This window comes from Papio anubis, chromosome 4 (genome assembly GCF_008728515.1).
Source record: "Papio anubis isolate 15944 chromosome 4, Panubis1.0, whole genome shotgun sequence".
NCBI classification, from domain to species: Eukaryota; Metazoa; Chordata; class Mammalia; order Primates; family Cercopithecidae; genus Papio; species Papio anubis.
The window spans coordinates 105,768,225-105,787,930 of record NC_044979.1 but is presented as its reverse complement, the minus strand read 5'-3'; the positions used below and the strand labels follow the sequence as shown (position 1 = coordinate 105,787,930).

Here is a 19,706-nt window from a genome sequence, read left to right as displayed (position 1 = left end):
GAGGGGAGGGGAGGAGAGGGGAGGGGAAGGGAGAGGAAAGAATAATTCTAAAGAGTATGGGGAGAAATTGTCTGTGTGGGGGTATTATTAAAGAACACTTAAAACAGTCATATTTAAAAACTGACAAAGGCAGAAGATTCAAGAGTTATTTTTAACACAGTATAAATGACAATACAGTAAAGCAGTAAGAGGAATGGATTGCAATACATTATACTAAAAATAGTAAAAACTGCAAATTATGAGAATGGTATAAGAAACCTGGGTTAACCCATCCTGCTCACCTGTTTTTTAAACTGTTGGCATTCCTCTGGTGTGAGTGTGTCTGCTTTGGCAATAAGTGGGATGATATTCACTTTTTCATGCAAACGCTTCATAAACTCAATATCCAATGGTTTAAGTCTGAAATACACAGTATTTAATATGACTGAATTCATCAGTTTGGGAGAACAAGATTCTTCACATCCCCAGTGTTAGTTAAATACAATGTAACTACTTTACTTACTTATCAGAAACACTCTGAAGATGTATTAGGCCAGCAAAAGTTAGGTAGAACAGGACTTCAAGAAGCATTGGAGTGGCTAAGGCTTTGACTCCTGCCCTTGAACCCTGGTCACAGGGTTTTGGCCCTAAAGAGGAATTGGAAAAACCAGAAAGGCTCCTAATAGAATTTCCTAGAATTATCTCTATATTTATTATTCAAAATTTACAAGGTTTTAAAATTTTTTTTATTTAATTTTTTAAGACGGGGTCTCACGCTGTTGCTCTGGGTGGAGTGGAGTGGTATAATCTCAGCTCACTGCAACCCACCTCCCAGGCTCAGGAGATCCTCCCACCTCAGCCTCCTGAGTAGCTGGGACTACAGGTGCACACCACCATGCCTGACTAATTTTTGTATTTTTTGTAGACACAAGGTCTCACCAGGTTGCCCAAGCTGGAGGATTTTTTAAAAATGAAAAATGGTAGCCCTCTTTCAACTCCACATTCAGTTCTTGCTACCAACTATCTTTCTCTGACAAGATGCTCACAAGATAATCTTCAACATCCCTTTTATTCATTACAATCTGGCTGCTACCTCCAGTTTGCCTCCGTACTTTCAAGAAGATGACTAAATACTTCCATCATGGTGCTTACCATTACTTATTCTCTCACAAGCTCCTCTTCTTCCTTACGATACTTTTCAGGATCCTCTTAGTAAGCTAGTCCCTTAAGAGGTACATTCTTTAGAATTTCATACCAGGCTTTCTCTTCTTACTCTACATTCAGTACAATTATTATGACTACAATAGATTTCAATTATCTTCAATTGGTCAACTGACTTCCAAATCTTCATATACAGCTCATATCTCACTGTTAAGTTCCAGATTTGTGTTTACCCAGTAGATATGATACCTGGGTGTTCCATGGGCTCCTTAAAATCAAAAGCTCATCTGAACCCCCATTTTCCCTCTTCTATGCTTCCTATCTCAGTGAATGGCACTATAATCTTCCCAATTACTCAAGTGTGAAACCTATGATCCCTCCCCTCCTCTAATCCTATTCCCATATATATAGTATGTGTATAGACATGTGTATGTGTGTGCGTGTGTGTATGTATGTATGTATGTACGTACGTATATCTCCATTTCCATTACTTTAGGCCACCAAGACCTTTGGAATGAATAACTATACTACAAACCATCCATACTGAAGTCAGAGTGGTCTTTCTAAATCCAAATCTTATTGAGTTATGACCTGACCAAAAATCTTATTAAAGGCCAGATGCCTTAACTAGAACGGCCTACAAAGCTTATGAAGACATAGACTCTCAAGCTAACCTCAACTCTTAGCATGCCTGGCCTTTCTTTTGCCTCCTACTTCCAATGCGTCAGCCTTTTTGAATTTCTTACAATTCCTTGAAAGCACCATACTTTGACATCTGGCCACAGGCTACTACCTTGGCTGGAACACCCTCCATTCTCATCCTTCTTCTCCTTGGCCTCGCTAATTCCTATTCGTCCTTTAGGACACTGGCTTACAATCCAATTTTCACTGGGAATCCTTCTCTAACCTAAGACTAGGCATATTTCTATGTGGTCACAACACTTAATACGCTGTACAGTAACTGCCTGCCTACATACAGATGGTTCCTCACTACGGTTCCACTTAACAATTTTTCAACTTTCTGATAGTGTGCAAGCAATACACATAGAATAGAAACCATACAACCATTGTTTTTTTCACTGTCAGTATTCAATAAATTACATGAGATATTCAACACATTATTACAAAATAGGTTTTATGTTAGATTTTGCGCAAATGTAGGCTACTCTATAATGTTTAGTAGGCAAGGTGTATTAAACGTATCTTCAACTTATGATGGGTTTATGTTACCCTGTCCCAAGTCGAGGAGCATCGGTATTTGTTTCTCCTGTCTTCTCACTGAAATACCCTCTACAGTAAGGGCCTTATCTCAATTCATCTGTATCCTCAGCACCCAGCAGGGTATCTAACACTCGAGAAGGTGCCCAAATATTTGTTGACAAAAAAAGTAAGCTGCTGTGATTTTCCTTATGTCCTTTAGTAATTCTAAATGCAAACCAAAGTCCTCAAATCTAGAATATACCGTGGACTAAAATTCAATGTTTCACAACAATAAATGAAGATACTAGAAATATTTTGCAAAGGACTACCATTCTAAAGTACTATTCCTTAACTTTTATAAAAACATGAGAAAAAATGAAATAAAGGTCTCATTCTGTTAATAATTTTATAAACTAATACTGACTAATAATTGAATTGACTGACATTTTAAAATGAAGAAAGAGAAACATATATATTAAAATTGGGGGGATTAGGGCCCTAAGACTAATAAGATAGTCCAGTCCTTTTACTAACAAAGATTACTGTATATACTTTCCTGTGGTAGTAAGGGCTGAGAGGCAGAAAAACAAAGACAGTGAGGGGGAGAAAGCAAACATGGAGAATTAAGATAGCTGCCTCCTATTCTATTTCTCCTTGTCTTAAATCCCCTGAAAATTGACACTGGCATTCAGAGAATAGGGAGCACAATGAAAAAAGTGTGTAGATGGAATAACACTGTTTATATGATCTGTAAACTGTGTTCTTGCCTCACTAGTGTTAACTAAAAGAACCTATCCATTTTTATTTATGTTTTTGACAGGGTCTTGCTCTGTCACCCAGGCTGGAGTGCAGTGGTGCAGTCATAGCTCACCAGAGCCTCACTTCCACTTTGACTCCTGAGTAGCTAGGACTAAAGGAGTGCACCCCCATGCCCAACTAATTTTTTTTTTGTTTGTTTTTTAGTTTCATTCTTATTGCCCAGTCTGGAGTACAGTGGCACAATCTTGGCTCACTGCAACCTCTGCGTCCCAGGTTCAAGCAATTCTCCTGCCTCAGCCTCCTAAGTAGCTGGGATTACAGGCATCCACCACCAAGCCCAGCTAATTTTTGCATTTTTAGTAGAGACGAGGTTTCACCATGTTGGCCAGGCTGGTCTTGAACTCCTGACCTCAGGTGATGCACCTGCCTCAGCCTCTCAAAGTGCTAGGATTACAGGCGTGAGTCACTGTGCCCAGCCCCAACTGATTTTTTAATTTTTTGTAGAGATAGGATCTCACCATGTTGCCTAGTCTGTGGCCTCAAGCAATCCTACTGCCTTGGTCCCCAAAGTGCTGGGAATACAGGCATAAGCCACTGCATCTGGCCTGAACCTATCCATTTTTTAAAAAAAATTAACTTTTGCTTATTCTCATTAATCATTACATAAAACACTAAATATAAATGCCATGAAATATTCAATCTCAGATTTCTAAATTGTTATGGTTTTTCAATTTATACTCATGACAAATTTAAATTGCCACTACCTTATTAAACTATTACATCAGATACAAGCCTGCTTATTAATCCAGTGACAAAAAAGCGGAGTTCAGTTAATCTAAAATTGTAATAAATCTTAAGGTCATTTAATATAAAGTATTAAAATCCACATAAAAAGATTTTATATTTAAACACAAAACAATGCTTGTTGAATATTTATTATAATATCTCAACTTTCAGAGAGAAAGATATTTAAAAATAAACATGACGAGGAAATTAGGGAAGTCAACTTCTTAAATATAACCAAAGGGTCAAAGAACATTTAAGTCAGTTTAAAAATTAAACTTTAGGAAAAAAGGTAAACCTTGTAAAAGTCCCATTAAATTTCAGACCTACAAAATGTCAGCAACAGAAAACATTTAGTTCACGTGTATATTACATTCTGGTTGAATTTTTTCCTCTGTCCATTTAGTTTTATATTGGCTGGTCTCTTCACCAACAAATTTAGTTTTCAAATCTTGTTTTTAAGCAATAGAAAATCCTTTATCATTTCTAGAATATAAGCCCATACTAAAGAGAAAAGACTATTTAACCTCAAAGTCTACAGCATAATAAACAAGTACAGGGCAAATGACAAATTTTTTTGTATGTATGTATGTATGTATTTATGTATGTATGTATGTATGTGTAAGAGAAAAAATCCTTCTGTATAAAACTCACTGGATGACACCATTTTTTCTAAAAGTGGTAATCAAAGCTAGAAGGATAAAACACCATTTTAAAATTCATGTTCCAAGTCAGTTTTTTATTTTAATAACAATTACAAAATACTGAACAATGCACATGAGGCAATAATAGCTGAAATCACAAATTAGCCATGCATGCAGTTCATACTTGGTAGAGGGAGGTAGGAGGCACTGAAAGTACACTGTTGGACCAATTTATAATTACTGTAAAAACAAATCCCTCTAAAAAGGGAACCTAGGGACTACCCAGACAAGATGGAAAGGCTCTCATTCATCTATTAGAGTGCATGGAATTTCAGTCTGTAGTTAGCAGGGTATCTGGAACTCTATACATAAAATTCTGTGTCATATTCCTTCACTTAATCCACAATATCATGTACCAATGGGCAAAACTTTGCTCCATTTCTAAAAATAAACTGAGAAATTGTTCAAAGGTATATTTTTATATATAGGAAATAGCAATTTTAAACATCTTACTCCTTGTGACAAGAAACGGCACAAAGCCACTACATATCACTTGAATATAAAAATGTATTCTTTTTAAAAAACTCTCATTTCCCATGCAATTTTAAGAAATAAAATTTTCCCCAAGGGGATGGGAGGAATGTAATTTCATGAGAATTACTCAACTTGGACAGAGTCCAGAAGATCTAAAATAATAAAATTGGTTATAAGCTGACAAATTTTATTGACTTAACTGCAAGTTAAGATTTCACTCTGCTGGCTTACACGAAAAGGCCCTGACAAGTTAAACGAGAATGATTTAAAAATATAAATTCAAGCAGCTACACAAATACTCATAAAAGGTTATACAGTGTATTGTACTTTTGAGATTACTTTTTTTGAGCCTAAGTCAAAGAGTCAGTTTAGTGATTTAAATATGTAAACTGAGAACACTGTAAAAGAATATTAGACATAAAAGAAGAAACATTTTTACCCCACTGCAATCTGACAGTGCAAAAATATAAGTATGTAATTAAGGCTCCCTTATCCATTGAGAGTGATAATGGGCACTGACCTATCTTTAAAAAAATAAAAGAGAACAAGAAGCCAAAAATAGAAGAGAAAGGTATACTTGAAGGAATTGGTTTACACTACTGTAATGTGAGTGTTAGACAACTTAATGCTATTTAGCCTGATGCTACTACAGTTCTTTTGGTGGAGAGATGGTGGAGTTACAATCATCAGGTGGCCGAATTATATATGCTGAGTTACTTATCCAAAGGAAAAGACTGAGGAAGAATAACTGGAAAAATGTGCAGTTGTCAACAACACATATATGTACTCAAAACGACAGGGGAATTACAAAGAACAAAAAAAGGGAGTACAGGCTAACTATAACAAACAGAACAATCAGATCAGGTTAAAGTCTAGATTCTTAGGTCTTAAATCCTAATAAAAGCTTAGTAATAACAATATGATACCTAAACAACATGTCTATGACAGTTAAAGTGAAACAGAAGCCAAATAGATTTATTGTAGAAAGAAATGGCACAAGGAAACACTGGCATGCAAGTGTTTTTGATAACCATCTCTTATGAGACTTATAATAAATAGCATCTTTGGATTTATTCTGAAATCTAACCGGTATGGCTGCTTCTCTTTATTGGTAGTTCAATGAGTAGCAGAGTGGTTAACATGAAAGCTAAATTTGCCACATGGAGACCTCAAACCATGATGGCAATACTTTATTTCCATGAAGAAGGGAAAATCCTTATGAATGAAGAACTAAGGAGTAAAATCACTGTTAGCTTATATAGGATTTAAAAAGGCTTTCAACTAAGACATTTCTACATGAAATTTAGTACTTCATAATGGGTATAGTTGTATGTACTTCACAAACTTAAAGATTACTAAAATATGCACATAAAGGTAACAGTAAGCAACAACAAAAAAAAGGAATTAGAAGTATCAAGGTACTGACCCATGTCCTGAAGGAGCAATGAAGTATAAACAACATTGCACCCTGTTATCAGGCATCTGACGTCTGTTCACTCGTGATTCTGCATTTAAGTAGTCCTCAAATTTACTATCAATGTAGTCGATAACAGGCTGCCAGCTATAGAATGCAAATAAACAAACAAGTTGCAATTCTACATATGAATTAACGGATGACTGTTAAAGGACAATAATCAGTATTTTCAAATGGGCAAAATGAATTTACCAGTAGAAGGTATGTCAAGTTATTCCATATAAAGATTCAAAAATATAAATTATGTTGAATAAATCTTTATTATTTTAAAACTTTCCAAGTGAAAGAAAATAAACTATTTATCGTCAAAACACATCTAAATTATTAGCATATTTTTGCACTAATAAGTGTATTAATAACACACTTCATAATATGAAAACAATTATATTCAGTTTTAAATTTCAAATGAGATTACTTTAAATAATAAAAAAACTTCATGATGAACTTATGAGTTTTAAGAGTTGACAGAAAATTACCTCAAAAACAATGTGAATTCAAACAAAAATAAAAGTATTATTTATAAAATACTAAGATAAGCACTTCAGACTAAAATTTCATAGTTGTTTTCTTCACTTAGGACTTACAGAAAAACTGAAGGTCTAAATATCAGGTTTAAATTAGGATTGAGATAGAATTTATACAAATGGATAAAATTAAAGCAAACAGTTTTAAATTTCTTACAATAATGAGAATTCTTCTATTTAGCTATGTTATTTTATAATATGTCTTAAAAACAATTTTATGATAGGTATTATTTCCATTTTATAGAAAAGTAAATGGGTTCAAAGAAGTTAAACAACTTTGTCAGATAAGTGGCAAAGTTGGTATACAAACCCAAGTCATGTCACTTGAAGTTTGGTGACCTTTGCTAAGATGAGAAGTTTAAAAATGTTAAGAAGAAAAAGTTTAACCCTAGTACCCCAAATGCACTGCAAAGTTGTGAGGACAAACTCTTCTTACCAATTACTATTATCCACTGCATCTCCAAATCCTGGGGTATCAACTATTGTGAGCAGCAACTGAACACCACCTTCTTTGATTAAAACTTTAGATTGTTCCACCTATAAGAGTAATTGGTGAAGATGTTAATATCATACATTACACCAGTGATTTCCTACAAGGGGTGACGGTAGGGACGTTCAAGTTTATCAAAACCAACTGGGAAACTGTTAGAAAGACCGAATCTACGTACTCCCACATTTTATTCAGAATCAATGATGGTGGGCATTGGAAATCCACATTATTTGAAAGAAAAGCATATATACAAATAGTATGCCAATCTCTTGGCAAATTCACACTGGGTTTACGACTCATACTTGGTATAAAGAAAGACAGAGGAACTGATAAAATAGTGATCACCACTAAAGACATGTAATGCTTATATAAACTTAAATGTGCATCTAATAATACAAATAAGCAGTTTGAGTGATTTAGTAATTCACAGAGTTCAAACATAATTAATCAGAGAACATCATCTAATCTACCATTTACAGTAAATGTGTTCCTGGACTATTCTCTATCATGTTTGGCCCCAACCACTCACTCAAATGAACTATCATTCCTTAATCTTTCTCAGCATGAATGTAGTTACCCTTGTATCTATGTTATGGCTAGGATACAATCCTCTTCTCAAATGTGATACTCCACATTCTGGACAATGTAATCAGCAAAAGTCCAGACAGTTTAAAAAAAAAAAAAAAAAAAGTGTATTCTGGTAGGGTGAAACCTTACTATTGGACTTAAATGATAACAACAGTTCCTGGAACAATTTAAGATATTCTGTAACCTCAAGCTCTGTATCAGAAGATGTATTTTCATTCATCCTGGGCATATGCTGCTGTTAAATGCAAAGTATCAGTTTTCAGGAGCCCAAGATAAAGCAAACACAGATTCAAATGAAAAAGGAATAATTCCTCCAGAAAAAGATAGGCTTTCTCCTGATACACATTTATATCAAGTCCTTATTAAGGCTAGAGGCTCCAAGTATGCTGATAAGCTAATATACAAGACAAAAAGTTTGGGACACTTTTAGAGATAGCCTATTTCCTTTTGGCATGTTTTATAGATGCTACCTGATGCATGAAGAGACTAACATGTGGAGACTAAGATTGCTGAGCAAGAAAAGTCTGCGGCCTCACAATCCAGTAACACTTTCTGAGATGATGAAATTGTGTATCCACACTGCATCTCCAAATTCTGGGGTATCAACTATTGTGAACAGCAACTGAACACCACCTTCCACTTGTCCATGTGGCTACTTAGTCCTTGAAATCTGATTAGTGCAAATGAGGAGCTGATATTTAATTTTATTTACTTTGAATTAACTTAAATAGCCACATGTGGCTAGTGACTACCGAATACACAGCAGAGGTCTACAGCAATCAAGAGTTTTCTGTTAAAAGAATTTTATTATCAGGGATAAAACTTACTAAAACTGAAAAAAATTGCCTGAAATGTGGACATGCACGACTTATCTTTTAGAGAAATGAGATGCCAAAGTCTGATCTTTTAGATTAATGTTCTTTAAACTGCTTTGATCCTGATATAAACTATCAGTGAAAATTTTGCAGATCCAAAAGATATTTACCCACCAAATATATACTATTGGCAATCTGAATATTAAGTATTAATATGTATTATCATTTTTCTGTAGATTACAAAAGTAAACATCAATAAGAGTCGTAGTATTTTCTGATCATCCTCAGTATCAATGACTGATGCACATCATTTAGGAGATCACTGCTACATACCACATAACTAAGATAACATGTCTATTATCAGGTTACCCTAATAACATGAGGGAGGCAAACTAACTCAGAGAAAACAATCAGATTCATCAGTGTGAGATCATGGGAACCAAAAGAAAAAAATTTTTTTTTTTTTAGTCAGGGTCTCATTCTGTTGCTCAGGCTGGAGTGCATGGCAGATCATAGCTTACTGCAGCCTCACTCCTGGGTTCAAGCGATCTTCCCATTTCAGTCTCCCAAAGTGCTGGGCCAAAAAACATTTTTAATGGTATCATCTCATCTGGTTTAAGAGGTTTACATTTTATCTGGTGATCTTCTAGTCAAAGGACAACCCAGTCAAATCTAACATCTCAATATCTTGAATTCACCTCCATCTCCTTTATAAAGACAGATCATTTATTCATGATAACTGTGGCTGAAGCAGAAATATCCAAAGTAATCATACCAGTCCTTTACCTACTTACTCCTTTAAATAATATAGTACTATATACTAGAAAGTGATACAGCAATATAGTTAATCTACATGAATCATCTCCCAATTTTACTTCAAACTTTTTATTTCTGGTTCCTTTATTACCAAACGAAGCCCATTCTACCTTCAGTAATATGCTGTATACCAACTACACATTTTAACTTAACAGCTTAAATTTTAAGATAGTTCCCTGTTTAAAAAAAAAAATCAGTTCAACAACTTACTGACTTGCTAAGATAAATGAAGATTTGTATTTTATACACTTTAAGGAATGTTTATAAAGCTTCTTTTCTTCTCTGGCCTACGAAATTCTGTGTATCCATACATGGTCAAATACAAAGAAGTCAGTGACATATGGAAAAGATCCAGAAAACATCACTGTAAACTAGTGCCATTCACAGGATCCAACTGTATCCTATCATCTGGTATTACAAGTATTCTCATGGGATCCATGGAAAACAAATTAGTTTAAGTCCAAGAATTTCAAACTTTTCTTAACAAATCTATTCCAAATGGTCACTTTCCCATGCACTTTCCTTAAGCAGGTCACATCAACATATTTTATGGCATCACTCAGGGTTCTCTAAGATTAGCTGCATAATTTAGTACCAAAAGAATGAATCGAGGGCATTTTCAACTGTTTTTCCCTAAAAAATAAATAAAACTAAAGCTATTGTCTACATATCATCTACGTATAATTAATCTACTGAGACCTCTTTTGGCATTCGAGATTCCAGACATCCAAGGTACTCATTTTCTAATACTGAGTGTATACAGTATACAAGAGTTCCAGTATACTGAGTTTTCAGTTTTACAATCTGAGGAAAAAAAGTCAAACAATGTTTATTATACAGCTTCATATAAACTAATCTTTTCTAACTTAATGTTTACATGCCACTTATTAAGGTAAGTAAAAAATGTTACTTAATTAAGAACATAACATTTTGAAGAGAGAGTTAAAATTTTCTGTCAAGAGCTTACCTCTACCTACACTTGCTCAAGAGGTAGCATTATAGCCAAAACTCTGAAGAGATTTGAATGGCCTGAGATACTCCACTTAGCTCAAACACAAAAGCTATTTTGCTTATTTATTGACTCAAAAGACAAATATCATCTTAATCGTGTTCCACAAGAAAGTGAAAGAGGAAGTGACCAATAGTAGAACAGTTATCCCTAAAGAATACTTCCGTCTCATCAAGACCCAGAACTACTTTATTGAGAAGAAAGTTGATCCCAAAACTCTAATTTGGCCTTCTATTCTGAACCTCTACATCTCTTATATCCCTGTCTCCTTACAGTGAGACCTCAAATCCCTTGACCCTCTAATTTTCTATTATCAGCCTCCTTCCCAAAACCTTTCTTTCTTTCCCTTTCCAACTCAAATCCCATTCTGGATTAACCCATCTTTCTATTCCTACACCATAAAATTCATGACCTTCAACCTCAACAAGAATTTCCCTGCTAATATTCCTCTTATATGCTCCTTAGTCTTATGCCTCTCCCATTTCCCAGTAAAGCGCTTCCCAAGCCCACGTCTGTCACAATGCTCAGTGCAGTACCTCACATCTCCACTTAAAAATGAGACCATTCCCAGTCTGTATGAATCAGCAGTGTACCTTATGGTACAGTGTGTGTGAAATATATCTTTTTCCTAAAGCGATTTCTCAATCTATTATAGGGAACTGATTAATTTCCATTTCAGATTCATCTTGACAACTGTTTACACTATTTCCCCTCTGTCTTAAATCTCTCATTTCTTAGAGAACGACTTGCCACAGGATATAAGCATTCTCAGGTCTCTTTTGGAAATCATCAAACCACTGAGTCCTCTATACTCACACTCCTAGACACTCCTTTTCATCCCTTCCTTAATAGCCATCACCCATCCTCACTGACTCACTTACTACTCACTTCTCAACCCACTGCCATCTTGCTACCACTTCATTTAAATTTACCTTGCCAAGGTCACCTCTACAGCACCTTACAAAAGCATCTTTCTCACTAAGTCATAATTGTTTGTCCATATTTTTCCCACAATTGTGAGATCTTTGAGAACTTTTTGTCTTATCATCATTGTAGCCCCAAAACTTAGTATAAGACAAGCATTCAAATATGTTATGTGAATGGCTCAAAATCTATCAAAACTGAACCAAATGTCAACAGGAAAGTTTCCTGATTGGGCTCTGTGAAAATTTTTCAAGGAGTCTATCAAGTATGTTATCCTAGAGATGTACGTACTGCTTTCACCTTTTCTCACTTTCAAAACTTTTGCAACCACTTCATCTAAAATAGTGATTTACAAAACTTCAGGGGCCAGCTGGGCGCGGTGGCTCACACGTGTAATCCCAGTGCTTTGGGAGGCTGAGGTGGAAGGATCAGTTGAGGTCTGGAGTTCGAGACCAGCCTGGCCAACATGGTGAAACCCCATCTCTACTAAAAATACAAAAATTAACTGGGTGTAAGCGCGCGCCTGTAAATCCAGATACCCAGGAGGCTAAGACAGGAAAACTGCTTGAGCTCAGAAGTGGAGGTTGCAGTAAGCTGAGATCACACCACAGCACTCCAGCCTGGGCGACAGAGCAAGACTCCATCTCGAAAGAAAAAAACAACAACAACACTTTATGGACCAATAAAAAGTTTCAAAGGGGAACAGCATAAAGTTTCCAACTAAGAACTTCAAAAAATCTAAACAGTGTCATTGCACAAAAGAATTATCTTAATAGAACGCATTAAGAAAAAATTAAAATGGACTTTCATCTCAGAAAAAAGGATAATTTCTTCCCAAGAAAGGACAGATGATACCCTTTCACTGACATAAAGTATGATTTAAAAATTTTCAAATGCAGGCCAGGCATAGTGGCTCACGCCTGTAATCCCAGCACTTTGGAAAGCCAAGGCGGGCAGATCACTTGAGGTCAGGAGTTCGAGACCAGCCTGGTCAACATGGTAAAACCCCATCTCTACTAAAAATACAAAAATTAGCCAGGCATGGTGGCACACGCCTGTAATCCCAGGTACTCAGGAGGCTTGAGACAGGAGAAACACTTGAACTTCAGAGATGGACGTTGTAGTGAACCAAGACTGCACCACTGCACTCCAGCTGGACGAAAGAGCAGGACTCCATCTCAAAAATAAATAAATATAAAAATTTTCAAATGCAACAAAATTATAAAATAAAGCTTAATAGTTAGTATACATACAACATGGTAAGCAATATATTTCCAAAAAATTTTGTTAATCTGGGTATCTATATTTGAGACTGAAACATGAAGTAGAGCTTATCACATGTTCAATTTTTTTATTTTACTTCATTTTCATTAATCTTTCAGAAAAATATATATGTAAGTAAAAAATGGAGGTAATATGGTACCATTCCATTCCATTTGAAACATTCTGAAAGAACTAAGGCAAAGCACTTCCCTCTCCTCCTTTCACCCTGACAGACACAGGATAAAACCAGTTTGCAGTAGAGCAGTGGTTCTCAAAATGCAGTACCTAGACTGGCAGTAATACATTCTGAGAACTAAACAAATACAAATTATTTGTGCCCTGCCTCAAACCTGCTATACAGCAAACCATGAAGAAAGGGACTCAGCAATCTGTGTTTGAACAAGCCTTCCACATGACTGTGATGTGCGCTCAAGTTTGAGAAGCACTGGTATAAAGAATTCCAGGACTGGTGTCAGCTTGCATCTGGAAATGCACAGATATAAGTCAGGGTTCTGACGTCCAAGATAACAGGTTAAGAATTAATCTTAATGAGCTTCTATTAATACTGAAAACTTCACTTGAATCAGAACCACTATTTTACACACAGGAGGCTAAAAATCAGCTCTCTGTTCAGTGTACACAGCTTCCCATTCCTTCCAAGACTGTGAATGTGAATAAATATCTCCTTTAAGATACAAGTCTCTTATAAACAGATAACGCCCAGGGATGAGAATATGAGATTGTGGTCTTTATTAAAATCTTGCTCCTTATTCAGCTACATAACAGGAGAGTTTCTCCCCATTTTTATAAACATTTGTATTTTGAAAATCAGGACTGTATGTTTACCAGACTAATATGTCTGGACTGAGATACAATACTGGTGATCACTCCCCTCTACTGTGAGTGTTTACGAGCTTCCAACGGCAGATCATCTGCTAGACTACTGGGCTTGGTAAGGAGCCAGCCAACTATTAAAAAGATTACATTCTAATTTTCTAACTACATTCAGGCTTCTTGAATGACTCTGACCCTGTCTGTAATAATGGCATGTTCTTTCCTGAGTAATGGGCAAAAGAGTTTAGATGATCTTCAACTGGTTCCCAGTACACAAAGGAATACACCTCCATGGTTCAGTCAGGAAACAGGACTTCTACAGGATTCTAGTAAGGATCAATCTGGTTCTCAAATGTTACAGGTCTTCTTTTCGGTAAAGAAAAGATATTTAACAGTGGTACACATGCCTCTGTCTTAAAAATCCTCCTAGAGATATTCTCACCTCCATTACCCCTTTGTTTTCAAGATAAAGAGAGTTTCTGGGAAGATATTCACAACAGAAGAGGATATTTTTGAAGTGTTATTTTAAAGGAAGGTAAAATAAGTTTAGACAATTTATTCTGAAGCTAGGCCAATGTAAGAATTCTAATAAATTGAGGGCATGTCACATCTTTAACAGATGCTTGCCTGGCGAGAAAATGTCTGCAATATCTAAAATGTAGGGGATTATTAGATTTTTAAAACTCCTATAAATCAGTAAGAAAATGACAGAAAATATTAAGATTATCAAAACACTTTAATGAAATGTGAACAGTTAATGAGTACAAAAGACATATTCAACCTCGCTAGAAATCAAAGAAAATAAACTCAAATACCTTTATATCTTTATGCACACACAACAGCAATGAGCGCCTAAGTCTACCAAAACATACACAAGAATGTTCCTATTAGTAAAAAACTGAAAACCCAAAGGCTTATCTAAAATAAATAATAAAGGATATACTGATAAATTCACACAATGGAGTATCATACTATGATGAAAAAGAACTACACCCAACATGAGTAAATAATACAGACGTAATCTTCACTGAAAGAAAACAGATACAAAAAAGTGTATGTATATAACGTTCAAGAACAGGCAAATTTATCTACGGAGAAAGCAGTCAGTTAAGGTGTTTATCTTTGTGGGGTGTAATACTGAATGAGAGTGAGCACACGGAAGAAACTAGGGTTCTGGAAATGAACTGTGTATTAATTTGGGTAGTGGTTAGTTTTACCTTGCATCTCTAAATTCATAAATACCTAAATTAAGGTATTCATAATAGATACCCAAATTAGGAAAATTCAAAGTTCGTTTTCTTGCTTAGGATTAAAATTTCCAATATTTATGACAAACAAGCATGCAGGATCAAGTTTTTAGAGCATAATTTTGCAGGTAATTTTAAATCTCAAGCCCTATGAAGGTTACCAAAACAAAACAAAACAAAACACAACAAAATCCTAAAATAGAAACATCGAAAAGGAGAAATAAGAAATTCACTTCACAAAATTATTCCTTTAGGATCTAGTTACTAAACTGCATCTTGTAGTTTGATATATATGAGTTACTGCCCAGAATATATAGACTGTCCTCCCATCCTGTGCACTGGGATGATCACTACCACTTCTTTGAATTCAGCTAAAAGCATCACTGCCTCAATGAAGCCGACTCCAGCCAGAAATGTTCACTTGCCTCCTCTCTGCTCATGTCCTATATATCACATAAGCAGAGCTCAACAACAATATTTTTAATCAACAGTTTAGAGCAGTACTGCCAAACAAAAACACCATGTCAATCACATAATTTATAATTTTCTTAGTAGCCACTTTTAAAATATGAAAAAGGTTAAATAAAAAAAACAAAACCATGTCAATCATGTAATTTATAATTTTCTTAGTAGCCACTTTTAAAATATGAAAAAGGTTAAATATAATTGATTATTTTATTTATACATCCAAAATATTATCACTGTAGTATACAATCAATATAAAAAATTATTGAGATTTTTTTTCCATGCTCAGTCTTAGACATCTGTGGTATATTTTATATTTGCAGAACATCACAATTCAGACTACCCACATTTCAAAGATTAATAGCCACACATGGCTACAGGTTGCTATAATATTTAATAAAAAGTGCATATCTAGAATCCAGCCCCTTGCTCTATAAAGTGTGATCTACCATCCAGCAGCATCAGCATCACCTGTGATCTTGTTAGAAATGCAGAAATTGCAGCCCATCTCAGACCTACTAGAAGAACTAAATTTAACAGGATATCCAGGATTGGAATGCATAGCAAATACTGAGAAGCAGTAAATTAGATCACATATACCTTGGGAGTCTTACAGAATTGCTATTGCCATTCAACTATGATACGGTAGTATGCCACTAACTAATACAGAACACTGTATTTAAATAACAAAAGCTTTTCTATAAATCATGTTTTCTCTACACTATCCAATGCAATTTTCTGCAATGATGAAAATCTTCATATATGTGCTGCAAAAAAATGGCAGCCACTTGCCACATGAGCTGTTAAGCACCTGAAATGTATCTGGAGCAAATGAAAAATTGCATTTTTAATTTAACTAATTTTAATTGATTTAAACATGTGGCAAATGACTACCATACTAGATAGCACAACTCCAGGGGAATTGGTTACTATGTCACAATGTCATCTCTAGGAGAGTCCTCGGGAAAAATGTGGAAAGTTCTAGTCAAGATAATTCTTCTGATTAACTGTACTTTTTAAAAAATTTTATGAAGTCATATTTACTATCTTACACTGAATAAGGGCAAATTTGTATCTTACTTCTAAGGAAGCATAATAAAAGTTACGATATGTGCTTTGTATTAATATTATTCCAGCTTATGATCAATTAACAATACTAATATCCATACCTGTACAGTCTTTTTAATTCTATGAGAAGGACCTGGATACTCTGGAGAATACAAATCTGTGAGGAATAATGAGTTGATTAACGTCGACTTTCCCAATCCAGATTCACCTAAAAGAAATAAGGGAAAATATCCGTTAAATTCACCCACTTTACCCAACCTTAAATATTCAACAGATGCTATAATTGAACTTGCTTTATGCAAGTACTTCTTGGTGAAACAATGAAATCACATTAGAAAATATGCTACAAAGAATAAGTATCTTGTCCTCAGTTTCTTAGCTATCAAATTAGACTCATGCTTCCAGGGATTCTTTTCAGTCTTCTAATTATACCACTTATATTCATTAAAAGTAATGTATCTAATAATCTACATTTTTAACAGTAATGTATTCCCAAAGAAAAAAGTCATTATTAAAAAATCCAAGTTGGATTATACATTGCTGCTTGAGTGAAATAAAGTTTTTCTTTACTAATAGACAATAATGAATGACCAAAACAAGAAATCATGCAGCCATAAAATGCAAAAATCTGCTAATACAAAGAATAATTAATCACAATGAACATCTCCACACAAAATTCTAAATCACAAAAAATACTTTCTAATTTAGCCACCCATCAGTCTAAATATAAGGGTACTACTTCTCCCAAACCAGAATCCAAAAAATCTTAGGTGATTATTTTTTATACTGCTTCTACTCAAGGTAGGAGGTAGACATGAAGGAAGCTAGGGCATGATTTGTACTCTGATCACGTACTCTTTTTTGACTCTCCATCTCTAGTCTAATATATATAGTCTAGTGTATAGTAACTACTACAAGTATACCAAAATATAAATGGCTTCAAAGTATATATAACCTAAGGTTAAAATAAATTATAAACCATATTACGATAATTAACATGGCATAGAGTTAAAGTATGTATTGTTAATAATTCACTTAGAATAATAGGCATGTTTAGCCTAAGTAACTGACGTCACAATATATGTCTAGGAGGAATTCTTTTTATATCAGCTCTCAAAAGAGATAAGATCCTTTCCACATGGTCTGGGCTTACCCTTTGACTGAAAGCATGCCACTTTTTACTAGATGTAAAAATGCCAAAAATGTCTAAGTCACAGGAAAGTAACATGGGTTGGCCACACCCAATTCTTTCTTAACTCTTATACCTTGAAAGCAGAAAGACTAGAATAAAACCCAAGCATTTGGATGTTATCAGAAATATCTACAATATTTCCTTTTGGAAATATAAATGAAAATTTTAGTATATACAATAATGTTTTGGGAAATTAAAAAGTATGCTCATTAAAAGATTAACACTGTACTCAATAAATTATGTTTAGAGATTTTTTTAGTTTTTTTACCCTTTTTATTTGTGGTGAGGAGTCAGGGAACAAGACAACACAGGACAAAGGGAAAAGAGAGAGGAAGAAAAATAAGTCTGAAAGGTAACGCACCAAAATGTAAATAGTGGCTACTCTGGGGATAGTACAATGTAGATGATTTTTCTTAGTTTGTTATACTTCGGGGTGCTGTAAACTTCCTTCAATATGATTCTATTATATTCATAATTTAAAAAGCATTACTGAGTGGCATCAGCAAAACGGCAAATTAAAAAGCTCAAAGCCTCATTTCCTCACAGAAACACCAAAAACAACCAAAACCTCGTAGAATTAACCTTACAGGACCTATAAGCGACGAAGTCTATAGCCTATAGCGACGAAGCAAATGCCCAATTAAGGAAAAAAATATGCAAAACTTTTGTGACATTTTTCTGTGATCTTGTCCCACCCCTTCTGCAGTTTATCTGGGTCTCAAGAAGGCAGCAAACCAATTCCCAATTCATTCCCTTCAAATGGGCGGGAAGAGTGCAGACCTAACTTGTAACATTTTAACCTCTCTGGTCTGCCAGAAGAACTGATTCCTGTTTTGCCTAACTGGGACCTCATTTGGAGAGAGAAGCAATGCACACCACTCATGAAAGCTGCAAGAGGACACAACAGATATTTGGGGCATAAGATTACAGTGGGTAGATATAATAGACCATCTGAGCATGCAGGTGAGACTCTTCAGGAAATTAAGACATTCAAAAGCAGCCATGTACACAGGAGGAATTGAGAAAGCAACCCACAGGCCTAGGCAATACAAATGCTCAGAAAAGAAGATCTTAAGCTTTCATCTTGGGGTGATCACTAGGTTAAGGGCATACTCAACTCATCAGCAGAGAAATGCCCCAGTAGTACATAGCCAGTGTGCAACTGAGAGAGGTGACTCTTTCAAATACTCAGTTTTCAAAAAACATCACAAGGCATGCAACAAGGTATAGGAAAATATGGCCCAAAGGAACAAAAATTTCCAGAAACTTATTCCTGAAGAAATACAGATATTAGACTCATTAGACAGACTTGAAAGTAGCTGTCTTAACTATGCCCAAAGAGCTAAAGAAAAAAATGAACCAAAATGAATGGAAATCAGGAAAATAATAAGCAAAATGAGAATACCAATAAAGAGGAATTATAAAAACAAATTGTGGAGCTGAAAAATACAATAATTGAATTGAAAATGTCACTATATAGGTTCAATAGCAGAACTGAGTAGGCAAAAGAAAAAACTCAGTAAACCTGAAGACAATTGAAATTATCAAATCTGAGCAGAAAGAAAAAAGATGAAAAGTAAACAGAGCCCAAGAGATTATGAAACAAAACAACTGGACCAATATATACCCAATGGATGTTTCAGAGGAAGAGAAACGAACACAGAGATTACATGAAGGAAAAAACTCCCCAAAGGTGATGAAACCGATGAATCTACAAATCCAAGGATCTCAACAAACTCCAAATAAGAAAAACTCACAACCGATATCAACACAATTACAATCAAACTGTCAAAAGCCAAGACAGAATCTTGAAAGTGGCAAAAGAGAAGCGACTCACTGCATAGTCAGAATCCTCAAATAAGACTATAAGCCAACCTTCTGGCAGAAACCTTGGAGGCCTGAAGGGAGTGCAACGATATATTTAAAGTGCTATAAGA

At 35.0% G+C, this 19,706-nt stretch overlaps 1 protein-coding gene across 9 annotated transcripts in view; it reads right to left on the bottom strand.

Moving 5' to 3' along the window:
* SEPTIN7 (septin 7) overlaps nt 1–19,706 on the bottom strand; it is a 104,099-nt gene that overhangs the window by 25,512 nt on the left and 58,881 nt on the right. For all 9 annotated transcript variants that reach the window (XM_009203105.2, XM_003896106.4, XM_009203108.3 and 6 more), the window contains 4 exons: nt 16,679–16,785; nt 7,495–7,595; nt 6,487–6,621; nt 282–399 (listed from right to left, as the gene is read on the bottom strand). In XM_009203105.2, the coding sequence (XP_009201369.1) occupies nt 282–399; nt 6,487–6,621; nt 7,495–7,595; nt 16,679–16,785 (461 nt within the window). The remainder of the gene's footprint in view (nt 1–281; nt 400–6,486; nt 6,622–7,494; nt 7,596–16,678; nt 16,786–19,706) is intronic.